The 19,428-nt window shown below is 50.1% G+C and overlaps 1 protein-coding gene across 4 annotated transcripts in view; it reads right to left on the bottom strand.

The window, feature by feature from the left end:
* LOC104516725 (casein kinase I) overlaps nt 1-19,428 on the bottom strand; it is an 83,981-nt gene that overhangs the window by 1,745 nt on the left and 62,808 nt on the right. The window contains exons 5-12 of one of the 4 annotated variants that reach the window (XM_010161154.1): nt 18,739-18,973; nt 16,551-16,636; nt 14,360-14,444; nt 12,814-12,962; nt 11,092-11,196; nt 7,569-7,676; nt 4,497-4,603; nt 2,105-2,128 (exon numbers count right to left, since the gene is read on the bottom strand). In XM_010161154.1, the coding sequence (XP_010159456.1) occupies nt 2,105-2,128; nt 4,497-4,603; nt 7,569-7,676; nt 11,092-11,196; nt 12,814-12,962; nt 14,360-14,444; nt 16,551-16,636; nt 18,739-18,973 (899 nt within the window). The remainder of the gene's footprint in view (nt 1-2,104; nt 2,129-4,496; nt 4,604-7,568; nt 7,677-11,091; nt 11,197-12,813; nt 12,963-14,359; nt 14,445-16,550; nt 16,637-18,738; nt 18,974-19,428) is intronic. The other 3 variants (XM_010161155.1, XM_010161156.1, XM_010161157.1) reach the window with 3 other exon arrangements.

The following is a 19,428-nucleotide window of genomic DNA, read 5'->3' as shown; positions in this document are numbered from 1 at the left end:
AAGCATCTTTTACCAACAGCCAGACAAAAAGCATTCAAAAAACACTGTAACAACTTCACCAAATTATTTTCCGCTGGGTCCTCCGTGGCTCTGAAACGTTGGCATTACACCTCTCGGAGCTGGAGGAACAGATCAGTGCTCGTGCGTGCCGCTGGATGTGCGAGCCTTCACACGGGGTGCGAGTGCGATGGGTGACCGCCACCCCGCTGTGAGCCAGGCCGGGCAGCACACATCGTCTGCTGGGGAGACTGAAACCCCCTACAACACAGAGGGCTCAAACGGCCACAGCCACCTCCCACCACATGTTCTGGCCTGCCACAGAAGTTTTGTCTTTAGGTCCCTAAACGGGCTCCGCTTGGAGGTGAGCCGGGAGAAAACATGGAGCTCGTCCTGGCAGGAACGTGGGCTTAGAGCGACCGGTGACGACTACCCACCTAGCCTGATGTTTGCAGCGTGCAGCCTGAAGCACCATCCCACCCCAGCTCCTGTGCACGGCTGGCGCTCTCACCCCCCACCCCAGGACTGGTCTTGCAGTTTTATAGTCCCGGGCCATCTGCCACCCTCTCCTGCTTTAACCTGCCGCAGTATTTCTGCCCCACAGCAGCCACCTCCCTTCGTGACTTGGGCAATGGTGAGTAAGGAGGGGACGTTACGGGGAGAGAGGATGGAAAATGCACGAGTTAGGATTCCGCATGCAGTGGGTAAGGGAAGAAGAGGGCTGAGCAGCACTCGTTTCCTTGGGCACCAAATGAAGGAGCTGACTCAATTCTGGCTGGTTTTCCTTGTGACTGCCTTTTTAGGCTGTTACTCAGAGGTCCAGGGAAGGGTTCAGGAAAGGAAGTCCTGGCAGTTCAGACAGGCAGAGGCAACACCAAAATAAAAGAATAAGGCAGGCTGACAATTACAGAACGTGATCTCTCTGCATGCAGACAATGCCCAAGAGAACAGCCCCAGACTACGACATACAGAGAAGCCAGAGATGCCAGAGGTATTGGAGGCGATGCCTATGGAAAGCAGGGCAGAGGCGGTCAGTCTCCCATCTAACAAGGACATTCCTCACCGCACACGGGCTTTGTCACCTCACTCCACAGCCATTCTCGACCATCAGCCCTCCCTGGGACCTACGAACTCCTCATCCAAGTCTCCGCTTGGTCCTGTGCTTATTGGGTACGTGGATTCCCCAAGGGCCGAGGGAGAAAGTGAACATCTCCACGGGACACCTCGAGAGCAGGACATGACAGCTGTGGCCTCAAAACCCCAACAGAACGGTACCTATGGCTGAGCTGGGCTTGGAACAGTGCAAATGCCCATGGCAGGGGGATGGAACTAGATGATCTTCAAGGTCCCTTCCAACCCAAACCATCCTGTGATTCTATGATTCTAATCCCAACCCCTCCGCCCCTTCTTTCCTGCAGAAGCCAGTTCACCTGCACTCTCGGCTGGCAGCTGCAGCGTTTTTGGAGATGGCATGGCCACGTCTTCCCATCCTCTCAAACCATACAGGCCCTGGTCTGTGCTTCTTCAAGAGGAAACCCTCTGAGGAAGCAACCCCTCCCCTCCCCACACAGGGGCTCTGGCTGGGATTCTGTCGCTAAGGAGGGTTCCATGGCCACGTCTTCCCATCCTCTCAAACCATACAGGCCCTGGTCTGTGCTTCTTCAAGAGGAAACCCTCTGAGGAAGCAACCGTCCCCCTCCCCTTGATACCCAGCGCAGGGTTTTCCCTTCGTAACCGTCTGCATGAGGAATTCCTGCAAGATGCTTGGCAAGCCCGATCCCGACTCTGCCCAACTCCATTAGACATCATCTGCTCATGGACGTAACAGTTTGGTGGAGATGGTAAGCCAAATAGGAAAGGATTAAAATCCATCTTTTGCATCCATCGGTTCAGAGATCAGCCGAATTGTTCGGCCTAATGCGGCCGCTCAGACATAACCCACACCCTCCCCAGTAATGCAAGTGGTCCTCAGCACGGTCCTAAAATCAAAACAGCTCTGGGTTGGCTTTGACTTTGTGCCTTTTAGGGTTTTGTTGGTTTGATTTTGCCAACCCCAGTCTAGTCTGGTCCGCTCCCCCTTGCATGTGGACTGGAGAGAGGGACTCACCACAAGTTGAGCATTTTCAGGCAGCTACAGAGAGTGTAGAGAAAAAACACAGAAAGGAAGAAAGAGCAATTAGTTCACAGAGGTGGGATGAAAGCATGTCACTGCAGCCATGCAAACATGCAGTGCAGACTGGCAGACACACACCATGCCTGCCCGCCGCCCGCCCCCAGCCCTCATACCACCTCTGCCCTTGCCATGGTGCCGCTGAGAAGCGCCACGTTTTCCAGGGTCTGGAGGCCTCTGACAAACACCCCCTATTTTCCAGGAAGGCACCAGCCCCGTGAGGCTCTTATCTGGGGCTGGGATCAGACAGGGGCTTGGGACCACCAGGAGAGGAATCTGCTCATGTCCCCTGCAGCTTCAGCGACAGAAGGGCCAGGTCGTGGAGCCACGCCTGGGACCGGCCCTCCAGCAAAAGTCACGGCCAGGATCAGGAGCTTGTCTCCAGCGCACCCCAAAGCAGAAGCATTCACACAGCTCCTCTGCCTGCCCGGAGTGCCAGGGAAAGACCTTTCTGCTACTGCATCTTGTCTCCAAACTGAGAGCCCCAACTCCAGCTTCTTCTAGCGCTTTCTGGCCCACTTTACTCCAGAGCAGAATCCAGAAGTCCTTTGCCCTTCATACATATCTGTGTGGATTTAGGATCACAGATGCAAGGGAAGATGAAGTCAGCCCACCCTGTGGCAAGAGGAACAAAGTGGACTACACTGGGGAATTACAAGACACCCCAAACCTGCCAGTGCACAGCAGCCCGTGCTCTGCTCCCCAGCACCTCCAAAACTGATTTGTGACCATACCAACAGGGGCTGGAGGGAGACAGAAGAGTTCCATGTGTTGTGAGACATGGCTTGGGAATCACAGCCCTTGCATGCTCTGTTTCACCTGTCTTGACACTCCCCCTGTTTGGGGTCTGGACGCCGGCCTTGCTGAACAAGGCGCTGCAGAAACAGGCTGAAGGTGGTCCTGACTTAAATGCTGGCTCTTCCTTGCACTGGGTTGTTGTATCGGGCACTGTTAAGGGTGGGATTTCGCCCTGTCCTTCCTAGGAGCAACCCCAAGCCACGTGCCTGGGGTTGACCCACTTTAATCTGACCAAGAGAGAGCCTGTGACGCCAAACTGGTGGTCTCTGCATGCCGCACTACCCATGCGTAAGAGGAGTATTGCCCAATCCGCAAGCTGCGCCTCAGGATCTCCCCCACCCCACCGTACTTGATGAGGAGCCTGCACCAAAACCAAGGCTCGCTCCTTTGGCTGGGAGGAGAAAGCGTTTCTGTTGCTTGGGTACGTTGCTGTCAGGATCACAGCCAGGCCAGGTACCAGCGAGCAAGATCACCCGCAAGTGCTTCCCGAGGAACAGAGGAATAGACAGGAGAAGACCTTCAGGACAACCAGCACTGGCTTCAGACTGACGCATGCTTAGGGAGCATCACACACCCTTTCTCACGCCTGCCAGCGTTCCTCCTCACCCTCCCACACGCCGTTCCTAACAGAAGTTCCCACAGAGGCCGAGACAAACAATGTGGGACAAGCAACGCCGGTGTCATCCAGGCAAATTATAACCAGGCAGTTGGGCAACGGCACCAACCAGTTCAAAGGCAGCCCCCGAGGCCTATTTACCCCGCGCACAGGGAGTGTCAGGATTCGACTGTGACCTGCGAGTGTCCTGGTCTAGTTCAGAGGCAGCGAGAAGGCCCCATGTTGAGGATCATGCAAAAGGTGACATGATGGTGCCAGGTGCAGCACATGTGCAAAGGAGGCCGAAATGGTCAAAGCAGCAACTCTGTGCATCCGTTCTCACTCCTGCCCACAAGCTACAGAGGAGAGGTCAGCTCAGAGGGAGCATGCTCTTCCCCCCGAGCAGGAGGGCTGCTTCTGGTTTCTCTCACTCCGCTTCTGTTGGGCTGGTCCGTGAGGACTGACAGAGAGAACTACCTGTCCCTGCAAGGGTTACTTTTGGACCATTCTGAATACCTGGCATCACCTCTTGCAGCCAGAAATAAAAGTGTTAACTTTCAGACCCACAATCTCTTCACTGAGCTGTGCTCAAGCTACTCCTACACTCTCAGCACGTGAGTACAGCGTGTTCTCCTTTTGGAACAGGGGAGGCTCACCGGGATTCCTGAAATCAATTCACATTATCTTGGTATCTGTGCTACTGTCTATCTTGCGGTACATGCTCTGAGTCAGAGTTATGTTCTCCAGCCATGACAGGTGTGAAAAAGAAGCAGCGGCAGCACTGAAGGCACCATGCACAAAAGCAGCAATATGCAAGGACAAGGGCATGGGACACGAGCATCGAGTACTTCACCACAGGTAAACATCCCCACTCGTTTCCCCGGAGGAGGATCGAGGACCACACCAGTGGAAAGCCTGTTTGTAAAGCAAACGTACTTAGCTTCCTCCACCACCTCCACCTCCGCCTGCGCTGTTATTGGTGCGTTGGAGTGTGCCCCCGTCGGGTCGTCCACGTTCAGCTCCCCATTGGTCGAGCTCACCACCTGAAACACAAGTGAACACCCCGTTAACGAAGCCCCCTTGCACGTGATGCATCTCCACCCACCAGGACAAGGGACGCTGTGGGAATGAGAAACTTGTGGAATGACTTCCGCTTGCTCCTGTCTCTTTGCCACCCTCTTAGCAGGCTGTCAGATTCCTTGGATGCCTTTGAATCATGTGCCTGGTTTGGAGAGACCAGCTGCTTGATCCCAAGCAGAAGAGCAGACAGGGGACGGTGCTCACTAGCTCACACTCCTGTGCCCAGCGCAGGTCTTGCATCTTTGGGAGGCTACACAATTTGGGAGGCGTAACCCCAGCGTGACAGACCTATATACACACCAACTGCATTATGTTCATTGTTTTCTCCTGACACTTTTACAGGCGAGCGACTCAGTCCTGCTGCCTGCCAGTACTGTGGGACGAAGTCACTCCAGAGCCCCCAGAGGCTTACTCCTTACACAGACAGTTTCTAGAATTACATCTTCACCCGAAAGCTACCGATACGGTCTCTCATCTCGTTCTGCTTCACGGCTGACATTACGGCTTACTTCAGCATCTCCGTTCTAAGGATCACCATCCAAATCCCCAGCTGCTACCAGGTCTGCATTCGCCAGGAGAGCACCTAATTTTCTGGATAATTCATCACTGCTATTGCCAAAGAAACCTGTGTGGGACCGAAGTTCGGTCGGCCCTTCCGCACTCCATCTGGAGGGTAGGACAGGTTGCTGCGTGTTGCTGTGAAGGCCTGGAGCTGCTCGCTTGGTTCCCTTCCTGCTCCACCTCTTTGCCCTTCTGCAATGTAAAAGGAGGTATTTCCCATGGCAGGGGGTCAAGGGGCTACCCAGTCTTCCCGGTGGCTCTGGATGACCTGCCCACCAGAGCTGAAGGGAAGGAAGCCACTGCAGCAGATGTCCTCCCACCATTCAGTGCATCCATCCATGTTTGTTTCAAACACTGAAGTTCTACCAGCACCCGCTGTTTCTGCAGCTCAAGTTCTGTCGCCAGTCTCTGCCAAGACATGTCAGGACTCGGCTCACGTGGTTTTCAGAGCTCTCGTGGAGTGACAACCCCTTGGGTTCCCTTTGCACTGCCCTTCGCAGGCTCGTCACACTGCAGGCCCAGCGAGGTTATCCAGACCCTCACACTTCCCACACGGCTATGCTAGCACCTAATTGTGCTATTCCCAGTGATCTTCCCACACTTTCTCCAGCTACTTTTCAAATCTCATTTTACAAAAGGCTTTGATTTTCCTCCTTTTTTTCCCCTTACATGCTGCCACTTCATTTTCATGTGGCAAATTCAACCGTTGCCTTAAAGGAAACGGCCACTTGAAGCTACTGACCTCCCGAGGGTTCAGCATGAGCTGGGCGTCCGTTGAGAAACAATTTAAACGGCTGCAGCCCAGCAGCCACGCACAGCAGCAGATTTCCTGCTCTTAGCTGCAGAGAAGCAGGATTTTAATGCTTCCAGTGGCACACAGAGGCTCGCAAACTGCACAGGTAGGCAACGCTCCCTGCCCATTTCAGACTAGGATGGCCTTACTCCTGTAGCTACTCTGGCAAAGCACCGTTTGTGGGGAGACAGCTCATGCTGGCTTTGGGCAAGGAAACTATTCGCAGTACGTAGAACAATACCAATCAAACCCCACACTCTGCACTTACACAGAGCTGAATTCATAGAATGGTTTGGGTTGGAAGGGACCTGCGGAGATCATCTAGTCCAACCCCACTGCCATGAGCAGGGACGTCTTTCACTAGGTCAGGGTGCTCAAAGCCCTGTCTAACCTGACCTTGAATGCTTCTCCAGTTTACTGTCTGCTCAGATCCCAGGTCAGAGCTACACATAGATTAGTTCCTCCTTATCTTTCAGTTTCTCTGCTACTCAGTAAAATACCTTTAAATGAAAAAAGGAACGTGGCTAATCAAGCCAAAAGTTCATTGACTCCAACCAAGTATCAGGAATAGCTAATATTTTCAACCTAAGCAGCATTTCACTTGGGGCATGCTGCACTTCCCGTCCCCTCAGCTCAGCTCTGTCCCAGGCACTAATCCCCATTTCACCAGAGCCAATTTCAGAGTGTTGTGTCCGACACCGGAGCCGGCTCTCGCAGGCAAACCTCTGCCAAAGACCTCACCTCGCCAGCACTGTTAGTTCTTGTTTGCTGGAACGACACTTGCTCTAGCACATCCAGCCACCCTGGCACTAGAGCAAGAAACTCCCTCAGCGAGCCTGAGTGACCACCTGAGGCAGGAATGGTTTCATGAACAGGATTTCAGGGATTTAAAAAATTTAGCTGTAGTGCCACTTTTAATGCTGTTTGGCATTGTCGTGCGTTCTCTGCTCATCCAGCTCGCACAGTGCAATCACCCAGAGATCCACCCTGCAGCCACCATGCCCTTACACCTGCGCTGGTGCTGGTGCAAAACGGGGCACGGGCACCAGGGAGCAAGAGAACAGGGTCACCACATCTGAAGGGAGAAGTGGCTGTACAGCCTACTCGCTACCCTGTGCACTTCCCCGGTCCGACACTCCCAGATTTCCATGAGGCTAATTCAACTAGAACCTCGCAAGCTTGAACTGGAACAGCTCAACTCTTTTCCTAACATTTATGAGGTTTTTGTGTAACAGACCTTATTTCAGCTGCCTCTTACTAAAGAACATCCCCAGGGTGGGGACAGAGGGGTGCGTTACAGACCAGACCTGCTAATATACATTCCTTTCTGTGTTACATTTGACAAATCCTGAGTTCAAAATAGCTCCCAGAGGAAAAGCTTTGTTGAAGCGGTAACGGCGGTGGTGTTGGCCATCACAGCTTGGGTCCCACAAAACCAAGGCTTGAGCATTACCTAGAGGACAGGACCAAACCGGCTTGTTTGATCGCTCCCCTGACCGTAATGGTACTGCAATTTGAGGAGAATTGAGGGGATTTAACGCATCGAAGCTGTACACATCAAGAGGAAGAGGTACCTGTACTGATCCTCCGTGTCGATCTGCAGCCAAATGAGATGTCAAGTACGAGGTATTCGTCTGCCGGCTTGGCTGGATCTCCCACTCCCCTCGGCGATCTGATGACGCCTGATCACAAGTTCAGAAGCACGAGAGAGACAGAAGAGAGGGCAAAAGGTGAATGAGGGGAAGAAATAAAAGGATGTTTGTTAGTGAGTTAGTTTCTCTGCAAAAAGCAAGGCATTTAAACTTTTAGCTGGCCTAAAATTTCTCTTCACAAAGTGCACTTCATACTTCACTTCAGCAGTGTCTGCAGTAATCCACTGCAGGATGACTTCTCTGCTAGCTGCTAAACCAAGGGAAAGCTCAGATCTATTCAGGAAGTTATGTCTTTACAGGCTTCATTTCCACAGGTTTTGGCATAGAAATAAGCACACCGAGAGTATGCTCAGCTACGTCTGTCCGGTCACGCACACCAGAGCACTTGGCACGGCAGCAAGATTGGATACACAAGCTCAACCTCCCCAAAACACGTTTTATTTTATAACTCAAATTTGCAACATAAAAACAAAGCCACGTCTTATTTCACCAAAAGCCAGTTCCACACACTGATTCACCTGCACAGTGCTGAAGGAAACATCCACCACACCTGCTTGACTGGAGAGAGGGTTGGTGGCTTTTTGGTTTTCTGCAGAAAAGTAGATAAGAAACTTTCGCTAACAGTTTCTTCTGTATCCCCAACAGATGCAAACTTCAGGCAACTAAATTATTAGCGTGCACACACCTGGCAGGAGGGATGCTGAACAGGGAATAAACACCAGGTTATCAGCAGTGAAGCTAAGGGAGCTAACCCAAGAGTGGTGCCCAGGCCCTGCCCTTCCCCAGCACTGCTTCGTGTCACAGACCATGAGCCCGCGCCCTGGTCTGAGCAAGTCGGAAGCCACAGGACTCACTGCCACCACAAAAGCAAGGAAAAAAAGAAAGACTGCAAGCAGCTCCACACAAGAGAAAGGCCTCAAAAACTAAACTTTGACACTAACCAGCAAATTGTTGTTTAACTAGGAGCACCCGCAAGAGGAAGCGGAACAAAAACCAAAGTCTCCCGGCATTTCATAAAACATTCACTATTGTTCCCTTGGCACACGACCTCTGACTCCCTCCTGGAGTGCCTGACCCACAGTGCTGCTCCTCCTTCCAAGAAGGCACCAAATCCAGACCCTAGGTAGCATTTCCCTAGAGGTGGTCTTGTCCAGGCTTCTCCTATTAAGTCTCCTTATTACACATTCCTCCCGACAGCCTGAGACGCTGCTTACGCCTTCTGTACTTGGTGACGTTCAGAGGAGAAGCACTTCTTTGGAGTATTTTATTAATGGCTGCAAGTCACAAGATTACAAACAACTGGAGAATTTAAATGTAGATTTCAAAAGCTACTAGAAGACAGATTTTTGAGTGCTGCTTCTTCCAAAGCATTACGCCATCAGATTGCTTGAGTGGCCCAGGCGATGAAGCAGTACCACGCTACGTCAGTGATGTCAGGAGAAGCAAGCTTCCGCCTAGGAGCCTGGAAGCAGTCTCGAGGAAAGGCTTTAGCAGCCACAAGAGCCAGATTTTTGTCTTTTAGCCCTATATCCACGTACGTGACAAACTGGTTTTGAAGCAGGTTTGAGCTGAGCTGCCCAAAACGCAACCCGAGCAGAGACATGAGGAAGGGAGACCCGTGAAATTTGAGAGCATCAGGTTCCCCTTAACACTCATCACCTTCCTCCCAGCTAACCGACTGCCAGACAAGACTGGCACCTAAGGACACGGGGGGCAGGGCCCACCCATCTTCGACAGACAGGCAGAATCTGCACTTCCTAGAGGAGAAGGCTCCAGAAAGGAGACCAGCCTCTCACCAGCAGCTTCACTGGAAACCAAATAGCATAAAAGAGAATCTGCATTGTTGCACTTGGGAACAAAAATAAGGCAATTAAATCTGGAGATCAAGGCAGTCACTTGACCCAAACCCACGCCTCCAATTCACTGCTCCAGACGTTTATTTTTTCTGCTTTTTCCTTTAGAGAAATGATTTGCTCAACATTTAAAAGCAACATCCCTCAGAAGAGAGTTGTTTATGTTCTGGTGAGAAGAACCTGATCTTCCCTGTGTACTGGGAATATAATTCAGCATCCCAAATAACGGTTAGGTAAAAAAACCACTGACAAAAGCTGCCATGCAACACAGCACCAGGACTATCCCATACGCTCAGAAGAACAAGGACTGAAGGCTGCCTGCATAGTATTTTGGGAGAAGGACCGATTTCTCTGGGCTACATACTATAATTTGTGAAGGAACATGCTTGAAAATGAAGCCAGGCGTCATTGTCCGAAGGAAACAAGATGCCTCATACGCACGTGGCGTGAAGGTCTGTCGTCAAAGCAGACAACTAGAGACTGCCACCCACAAAGGGGGGGTTAATGCATTAATCAGGCAACATACTAAAGCAGATTATTTCACTAGTACTCACAGACCAGTCCACACTACTGAGCATGCATAAGTACAGTACCGCACACGTGCTCCAAACAATCCCGCTTCCTACAAGCGCCGCGTCTAACGTGGGGCATCCACCCTGATTATAGCTGATGGCTGGAGATGTATTCTAGTCTACATTAGTGGCTCTACCATACAAAGGAAAGCTGAGCCCAGACAGGTTATTACATCTCACACCTGATTCTGCACCCAGGAACCCCAGCTCCCGTGAGCTGAGTGGGAGCAGAGCTGGCAGGCAAGGAGCTAGAACGGCACACAGCGGTTAGAGGAGCAGAGCGAGCCCAGAACCACTCACTGGGAAGCAAGAGCACCAACAGCTCTAGCTAGGAGCCGGCAGTTGGAGATCTACTGGACTTCTGATCAGTTCTGTTAATACAGAAAATCCAACCTCTCAACACCAACAAAATATTACAACTAGAAAGGAAAAAATGGGGACATTCAAATTCAAAAACTGTCAGTTCATCCAGATCGTGATGCCCAGCCTTCCCAAGGGACCCTATCCTAGCAGTCATTCATGCTCTGCAACAATCATGCCGTGAACTGGACACCCAGAGAAGGATATACTGTGCCTACACGGGACACACATCCTTATTGCAGCTCCACGGTCCACGGGAAGAGGGCACTTGGGAGCAGGCTGCCATGGCCACAGCTGCTGGTCTACTCCACCGTCCGTCCCTGTGCTATGAGTAAAAGCACCCAAAAAACCACTGTTGGCCAAAGTGGTCTGGTAGTCTGACCAGGATGGAGAGTAGACTTAAACAGCTTACCCACAAACTACAGAAAAATGACCCATTCCAAATTGTACTCCACTTGGTTCACAAACCTGAGGAATTCCACTGGCCAATACAGTATTTCAGCAACCTGTTGCTTTGACAAAATTCTGCTCAAATCACAATCCCTAAATTAAGCAGGAACTGCGCTTGCTGTGACCAAGGCACGAATCAGCCCCAGTTCAAGAGGAATTCAGAGAGTGCCAAACAACACGGCACTGCCGAAGGAGTTGTGAGCAACGCACCTGATTGCGAAGGGCCTGCTGCGATGGTCGATCCCTGTGGATGTGGCTGTCTCTTGTTATTGCAGATGTTCCAGAATCTACGTGAACAGATCCCACCGGAGTAGGCTGGAAAACAAGGCATTTGTTGGGATGAAGCCAGTACTGAAGATGATGCTCCCTCTCCCAACACACGCACGCACAAACCCAACTCGTCAGGCTGGCTCCCATCGGGTAGAAGCAACAGAACATCAAACACTGCCCAAAGGTACTGATGATAACCAAGGAGAATTACAGCCAGGGCTATAAAATCCCCACGATTTGATGGGCGTGTGATCTGATGCTGGTCAGCAGCACCAAATGTCTTGTATAAAAATGAGTTAGAAAGATGTAGTTAGGTGTCTGCATTGCTGTCGGATGACACCTAATGTGTCTCACATAGGATTTTCACAACTGAAAACATACATCCTTGTTTTCCTCACCATCTTGCCACTTTTAAAAATCACGCTTGCATGGAAACAAGACGCGTTAAAGCTTCATCTGCTCTATTCTCACCAAAGTCATAATCCCTGCTCACAACTCAGAATCTCCATAGCAACCGCTGCCGTTGTCAGCAATAGCATGCTTGTCTTACAAGGTGCTTTGTATCAATTGCCTTTGTAATTAAACAAGAATGAGGAGAAAAATCATGATTCACAAAGGGAATGATTTCTTATGAAGATGAACTCTTTTGGGCACAGTAAACATTGGCAATGCTGAATATAGTCGGGAGGGTAAATCACTGGCAACGGTACCAAGTTTAGCACCGAAGGCATTTGATGTGGCATCAGTGACAATCAATCTAGAGGTGCCATTGCCGGTGTGCGGCGGTGGGCATTAGCAAGAAGGCTATCAGCAGAATGACACAAAACGTAAGCGACAGGCAGCCAGCGGAAGAGCTTTAGTCTTTTCTGTCAGATCTGCCCACGACACATCTTTTGGCCACGGGCTTCTCCAGTATAAATGGCTTTTGACAATAGACGTGACACAACGAGATCACAATTATGGTCCATCTGGTGTCATGGAACTGCTACATGGAGCTTGGTTACTCCCATATTTCCTTGGGCTTTTGACAACAGACGTGACACAACGAGATCACGATTATGGTCCATCTGGTGTCATGGAACTTGGTTACTCCCACATTTCCTTGCCATGTGCTATAAAGGGCTGGTTCAGCCTCCAGAGGAGGGTAAGCTCTAAGATCTTTTGAGCTGAGACCTGGTTTGCTGTTACCATTCACTGAGCATCCATCAGAGCCCTGCCCAGACCTCCTGTAGGTCTCCATGAGGACTTGACCATTACAGAGGTCTTCCACCATTCAGTGCTGAGGCAGCAAGCACGCTCTCCTGCTTGAAGTCCAATGTCTTTAGATATTGGTCCCAAATCCTGTGCTAGACGAGAGACAAGTCTACTCGTGTTCACTACCTCAGGTGGGAAAATGGGGTTTGAATGCTCCACGAGGGCAAGCCCAAAGAAGTGGGAAGGGGCCTTCTGCCCCTGAGGGGAACTTCAGGGCACTGCAAGAGCTCCCTGAACAGAATGTCAGGACATCTCACTATGTTGAGTCCATGCTAACTAGAGAACAGAAGTGAAAGATTTGATCCTAAGCTCACTGGCATCAATTGGGATTATCGGGAACAAAAAGCCAGGTGGTGGGGGAAGAAGCACCTGGAAGGCAAGGCACTGCATTTTGCAGGGACAACTTACAATTGGCCTGCCGACCCAGTCATAGGCGTAGTCAAAGGTGTAGCCTTTCTTTTCAAACAGCTCTGTGAAGATGGTTCGTAAATAATCGTAGTCTGGTCTCTCAAAGAAGTCTAATCGCCGAACATAACGGAGGTACGTGGCCATCTCCTCTGTTGGAGAAGGGGAAAAAAGCAGCAGTGTCAGTTCTGCTCACATATGAGCTCCACCACTTACAAGCCTCTCAGAGCCCACACACACACTGGAAATACGCTTTTCAATTCAACGAGGCTTTCCATGGCACTAGGCTCAAGGTTGGTGCTTAAAGTTGGGCTGAGGGACAGATTGCCAGTGCCAGGAGTTGTCCAGGCTCTGCTGAGCCACAGAGTTTGACAGAAGCCGAGGATATCCAACAAGTCTTCACCCTCGGTGACCTACTCAGCAGACTTCTATTGCTAGATGAATCTCACTCAGCTTTCCAGAGCCCTCCTGCCCTGCTCAAAGTCTAATAATAGTCTGCTTTTATTCTGAATGGGTTGTTATAAACCAAGGTCTGTGTTCTAGCACATCACGCTGTGAGAGAATTGCCTGGGCCGCTGCTGCTACCTCTGGCTTTGCCTGTAAAAGTAGTGGGTTTTAGCAAGAGTCCACAACGCAAATCAATTCAAACACTTCTCAAGCAAAGATGGAAGTCCCACCTCTGCTCCAGAGAGCTGCTGCTCCACCTCAGATGCGAGTTCCACAGCTATTCTATACATCTGTATAAAACCAAACACTAAACCAGACTGTACAGTAAATGCCAACTCACTGAACCTGCCATGTGTGTGTCTGCTCACACAGACGTTGAAAAGAGCCACAGCGTTTCATCTGGGGAAGGAAAGCAGGAGATGTTGGTGGGCATCCCGTGGCGCCCCTGAGCTCCAGCAACAACTAGGGTATGGCTGCCCAGAGCACTGTGCTGCCCAACGTCATTACATCAGTCACAGCCTTGAATACCTGGAGAAGAGGAGGCTCCGAGGAGACCTTATAGCACCTTCCAGTGCCTGAAGGGAGCTACAAGGAACCTGGGGGGGACTTTTTACAAGGGTCTGTAGTGACAGGACAAGGGGTAACGGGTTTAAATTGAAAGCGGGGAGATTTAGATTAGATATCAGGAAGAAATTCTTCCCGGAGAGGGTGGGGAGGCACTGGGACAGGTTGCCCAGAGAAGCTGTGGATGCCCCATCCCTGGAAGTGTCCAAGGCCAGGCTGGATGAGGCTGGGAGCAACCTGGTCTAGTGGAAGGTGTCCCTGCCCATGGCAGGGGGGTTGGAACTGGATGGTCTTTAAGGTCCCTTCCAACCCAAACCAGTCTGTGATTCTATGATTCTACTGAAACCAAGACTCTGAAGGAAGGCTCCAACGTTAATTTACCTGGCGCACACAGAACAGTGTTTGGTGTGAAGGTAATGAATTGCTTTCCTGCATACACAGAGAACATATCATGGATACACATCATCCAAATACTTTCTGCCATCATCGTTAACAAGGTATGTCCAACTGCACTCAAGTGGTCCCATCAGGGCTTTACCTGGAAAGTTCTCACAGAGAACTTCAACCGGAGTGTTTCTCTTTGTGTCCCCAATCTTCTGATACCTCTCTTTTAAGGTGTCAGCCTGTAGCGCACAAAGACAAAACAGTTGTGGAGAAAGAGTTCAACCATGTGATAAACGACATGCTGTATGGGGAGAAAAACAAGGTATTTAATACCGATTCTGGGTGGTATCAGAAGACGTTACTTGTAACTGAGCTGCATCCTAGGCTACACTATTAGGAATGCTGTCTTACCCTGCTGAATCCTCACTATACATTCCATGTGCTATCAGTGAAGAACATCCAGGGACACATTCAAAACCTCTGCAGTACTCGGAAGGAAGGACACCTGTTAGTGTCTTACAAGGCCAATTTCTTCCCAGCCCAGTCCTGAGGACCCTACAGGGAAGCCTTCATGGGACAAGAAAGCACGGCTGCACATACCATGGCTGCACATCAGCATCCTGTCCGAGGCTCAGAGCCATCGTCAACCAAAAACTGTACAGTTACTCATAAATAACTGTAGAAGTAGGTAAATCACATGGGCAATTTGGGTTTTACTGGGTATAACAGAATGCCGCCGCATAGATAACTAGTTTACATCAGTCACACTTCTCCCAAATCTCGTGCTACTCCCATACTGCCTCTCCTTTCACCCCCACAGCATCTATCACTTAGAGAGCCCTAATTAAACAGCTGGCCATCAAGAAAAAGGAAACAGTTTTCAGTTAGATTTCCCAACTAAATCCCTCTTGAAGCAGAGAACTCTGCTTCAGTTGGCACCCCAAGAACAGGCTTTATTGCCACCATTTCAAAATACGCCAATTAGCCCTGCCAGCAGCATAATTAGCATCATTAGATGTTCGCTTAACACTTTAGTACTGACAGCATAGGCCAAAAGTGTAAGCTTAGAGGAATGAAGATGCCACGTTCTAGATCAAGCTAAAGAGCCTGGAGCTAAAAAACCGCAGGACTTTAAGAGCAGTCAACTAATTCTTATCAAGTTCAGCACTGAACTGAGGAAATTTTGTCTAAACCTGGAATTACTTTAGAGTAATTTACAGGATTAATTTAAAGCAGATGAAACAAAAGATGTAATTCTAAGCCAGAAACAAAATATGTACTAGAATAACACACACTTACAGAGGTGTGAACTTAAAGTTGGAGAGATTCTGATTTCTTTCACAATCACTTTAATACTTGAAAAACCCTTTATTTGCTTTTATGAGTTGCTGCCAACATTCCTGGCACATGTCTGATAAGGCTGAGCTGAGGCTAACTCTGCACAGCTGGTGACAAAGCACCTCAACAAGGCCCGTCACGCGAGACACTGCCACTGACCATAGCAGCGCTCTGTTTGAGCGGCCTGCAAGCGCAAAAGCTGGCGTCCTTTTTCCAGCGGTGCTACCTGGTCGAACAGGAGTTACTGTCTTCGTTAATAAACCTTCTAACCCGGTCAAATTCAATCCCTTCAGCTGCTGCAACTCCAAGGCTGAACACAGCAGCTTAATCAACAGGAAAGCGGTGGAGAAGTGAAGATGCAACTACCAACAGCTTCAGAGCCAGCAGATGACTTACTACTCGTTAATTCAGCTGACGATGTTGCTGTAACTGAATTGCTTGCAGCCCTCCACACTGCACATGACATTTCATAAACCTCTAAGCACTGAGTGTCCAGTGTCTCTGGCTCAATACTTCTGCCAAAAAAGCAGTTTTTCAAGCTGAAGTCCATCTGCACGTCTAAAACCATCAAACTGCTCCTGCTGTAAACACATTTCACAGATGCAGCTGCGGGACTGTGTGCCGTAACTGGAATTTCATAAACAACCACTCTGTTCCAGTCGCGCTCCAGCTCAGGGCAGCTTCACGTTACAGCAAAGCTGCTCCAGCGGCTCGAGGGCTCTCGTGTTGCTGACCCCCTCCCAGCTGCTCAGCTGCCTCTGCTCAATCTTCTCTCCAGACATGCACCAATTCAGCTAAGCTAATGGTAACTCGAAGTGACACGTAACGTATTTCTATCTTAAAATCTTTCCTGTAAGTCAAGTTAATGCCTTGTCGTTGGACTTTAAGGACACAAAGGAGAGGACAGCGTTTCTGATTGGATTTTGCACATGCTTCGCCCATCAGATTCTCATGTGGGCAGAGACCAGACAAAGTTTCAAAGGGCAAAACCTAAAGCTCGAACCTACCTTCAATCCTTGCCAGGGCAGACTGCCTCGAAGGAAATACATAAACATATGGCCGAGGGCTTCCAAGTCGTCTCGACGACTTTGCTCTAGAACAGAAGAGATGACAAATCATTGCTGCAGCTGCAGAAATGCATCTGAGAGCAGCCACACTTATTAGATAAAATTATCACAAGGAAGTTCACCTGCTGTCTGCAGCTCAGACCTTGTGCAAAAATACCTAGAACCTGTTCCCAAAAAACCATAAAATACGTAAAGAAAAGATCAGGTAGAAGGCAAGAGGAGTGGCAACACATACTGCCCAGCCTTCGGCAGAACAGATAAAAGGTGGGAGTATTATTTGTGGAGGAATAACGCAGTTCCCCAGTTCTTCTCCGGACTGCAGCGCCGATGGTTCAGCTGTGATGTGCTGCTGGATTATGTTATTCCCTCTGAGCTACGCAGGGCAGGCTTGCAACCCGCCGCAGGGAACTACCATGTTGTACCGTGCCAACCCTTTCCCAATTGCTTCTCCTGCTCATCACATCAGAGCCGATCAAAAATAGCTCTTTCTAGCACGGCTTTTCCTTGTGAAACACTGGCTGCTGTTGCCATGCAGATGTTATGATTATAACTGAGGAGAAAAAAGGGGGCCTCAAGCCAAAGGAAAATACGTCCTTAAAATAATCTACCAAAAAGTATAAAAAAAACCCAAGGGAGGCTATGAGACAGAACAAATCTGGAGGGCAACAGCAGAGGACTGCCGCCGTGCTGGGATGCGTCACGCAGGCTTGGGGTCACCCAGCTCACAGACCGATTTGATGCAACCTCCTCTCTTCCAAATCTCCACCTGCAGGCAGAAAACACGCTCCCAAGTTGCAACCCAGAGCAGATCTAGCCATGCAGCCCAGATGCCACGACCAACTGGGTGTGAGCTGTCCCTGATGCTGCATCATCTGCAAGAGGAGAAAAAGGCAACCCTTTGCCCAGCATGAGTTTCCTTCAGAAACAGCAGTAAATTTAACCCTTAAAAGGAGCTGGGGGTGAGAACGCTCAGCAGAATGAAACTGAGACGACACCTCCTGCAGGTCACCCTGATACAGCTGTAAAAAGAAAAGAGAAGGAAGACATCCTGGGTACTTCAGTGCCACGATGCAGATGAACTTCTTGGGAAGATGACTGAGCGCACTCGTCTCTTCGAAAAATTGCCATCAGCCTCCTTCCCTTTGCTCAGTCCTGAAACGTGCAGGGACCAGCCTCCACCTGGGCTGGCCTCACCAGCAACGCAGCAGCCCCAGGAAACCTTTCTGGGCAGACAGGTCCCTGCACAGCTGGCAGCCGACCCTTCCCTCCTCAAATACACCCACCTAGAACCACCTCTTCCCCCACAGGAGCCGTGGCGTGAGCTGCAGAACCTGCAGGGCAAAGGGTCCTAAAGAAGGCACGCGGTGTACTTCCAGCGCAAGCGGATCTTCTTTCCACATCCACCCACAGAGCGCATCCCCGGCACCAGCAGCTCCCTACCCTGCTCCCACTGCGGCTTCTCATTCCTCCATCCCTTCCTGACTTCACCAAGTTTTCCAAAATTAGAAGTTGGGCTCATCCCTCCTTTCTCCCCACAGAGGGCGAGTTCTCCAAGAGAGGCGACAGCCAGCAAAGCCCTGAGCTCTTAGCTGGGAACCTACTCAGAGAATACTCCGTTACCTTACTGCTCTTAGGAGTTTAAGTGAATATAAACATCTGATAAGGTTTTTTGCCTTTCAGCAACAGAAATTTAATCTTCTGGTATGAAAGAAGGCAGTGAGGAAAGGAGATGAAAGCCAGGTTTAAAATCAGTTAAATCATTCATTTTCTGCAACCAATTATTAGGTCAGGGAACATCCAACTCTAACACCTGAAACTGGAAGGTACCAGTACGGAGCTGAGCTATAAAAATCTACTTGGTCATCATTTACTACCCGCCTACTTGCCTTTTATCAGTGCAGGATTGCTACCAGTTGTTTATTTCCTAATAAAAACTGTAATTATGGGGCTTCCAACATTTCATCTGTCTCAGTTCCTCAAAAAGGTGGGGGGGAAGAAAAAAAGCCTCACAACTGCAAACAGCATCACAGCACGCAGCAGCTTACAAACAGCTCGAGTGAGCCATACGCAGAGCTGCCATCGGAGTTCTACAGGACTTGGCGTGGGAAGCTCTACCAACCACACCGACCTTTGCCGAGGTGAGTGTTGATGGACATGTATCGCGCCGTTCCAGTTAAGCTCTTGTGTTCCCTGTAAGGTATGTGTTTTTTGGTTTCCGGGTCGATGTACTCCTTCGCCAATCCAAAGTCTATGATGTGAATGACGTGCTCTTTCTTGTTGCCTTGCCGGCCAATAAGGAAATTCTCTGGCTTGACGTCTCGGTAGATGAGGTTCTTCGAGTGCACGTACTCCATCCGAGAGATCTGCGAAACGACAAGGCAGAAGCTGGTCACGAGCGGAGCGGCTCCCGAGGCAGCAAGGTTTGGTTAGCCCATCGCCGACAGCTCAGCGCTACCTCACGTTTCAGCTGCTCTACGAGACACGCGCCAACAGATGGAGGGAAGGAATTAAGGCAGCAGTTCCACTCAGAGCTGGGTCGCATCCTCCCATGCCGAGTGGGAAGAGGAATTTGTCATCCCCTCCTTTCTCCGGCTATCGTACTGTGCTCTCCGACTTTATTCCTACACTGCAAAGGCTGTTTCTGAAACATTACCACCGGGACGCAGCTCTTGGAAGGATGCCACAGGGAACTGCAGCAGCCTTTTTGTATTGATTCAAACATCCTAAACCGCTTACCAGGAGCTCTTCCCTTGCCCACAGCCTTCTCTTGTTGCTCTGCATCTCACCACCTCCCTCCCTCGACCCATATGTTGTCTTA

This window comes from Eurypyga helias, unplaced genomic scaffold, assembly GCF_000690775.1.
Source record: "Eurypyga helias isolate BGI_N326 unplaced genomic scaffold, ASM69077v1 scaffold16451, whole genome shotgun sequence".
Lineage (NCBI taxonomy): Eukaryota > Metazoa > Chordata > Aves > Eurypygiformes > Eurypygidae > Eurypyga > Eurypyga helias.
This window is presented reverse-complemented; position numbering and strand designations above follow the sequence as displayed.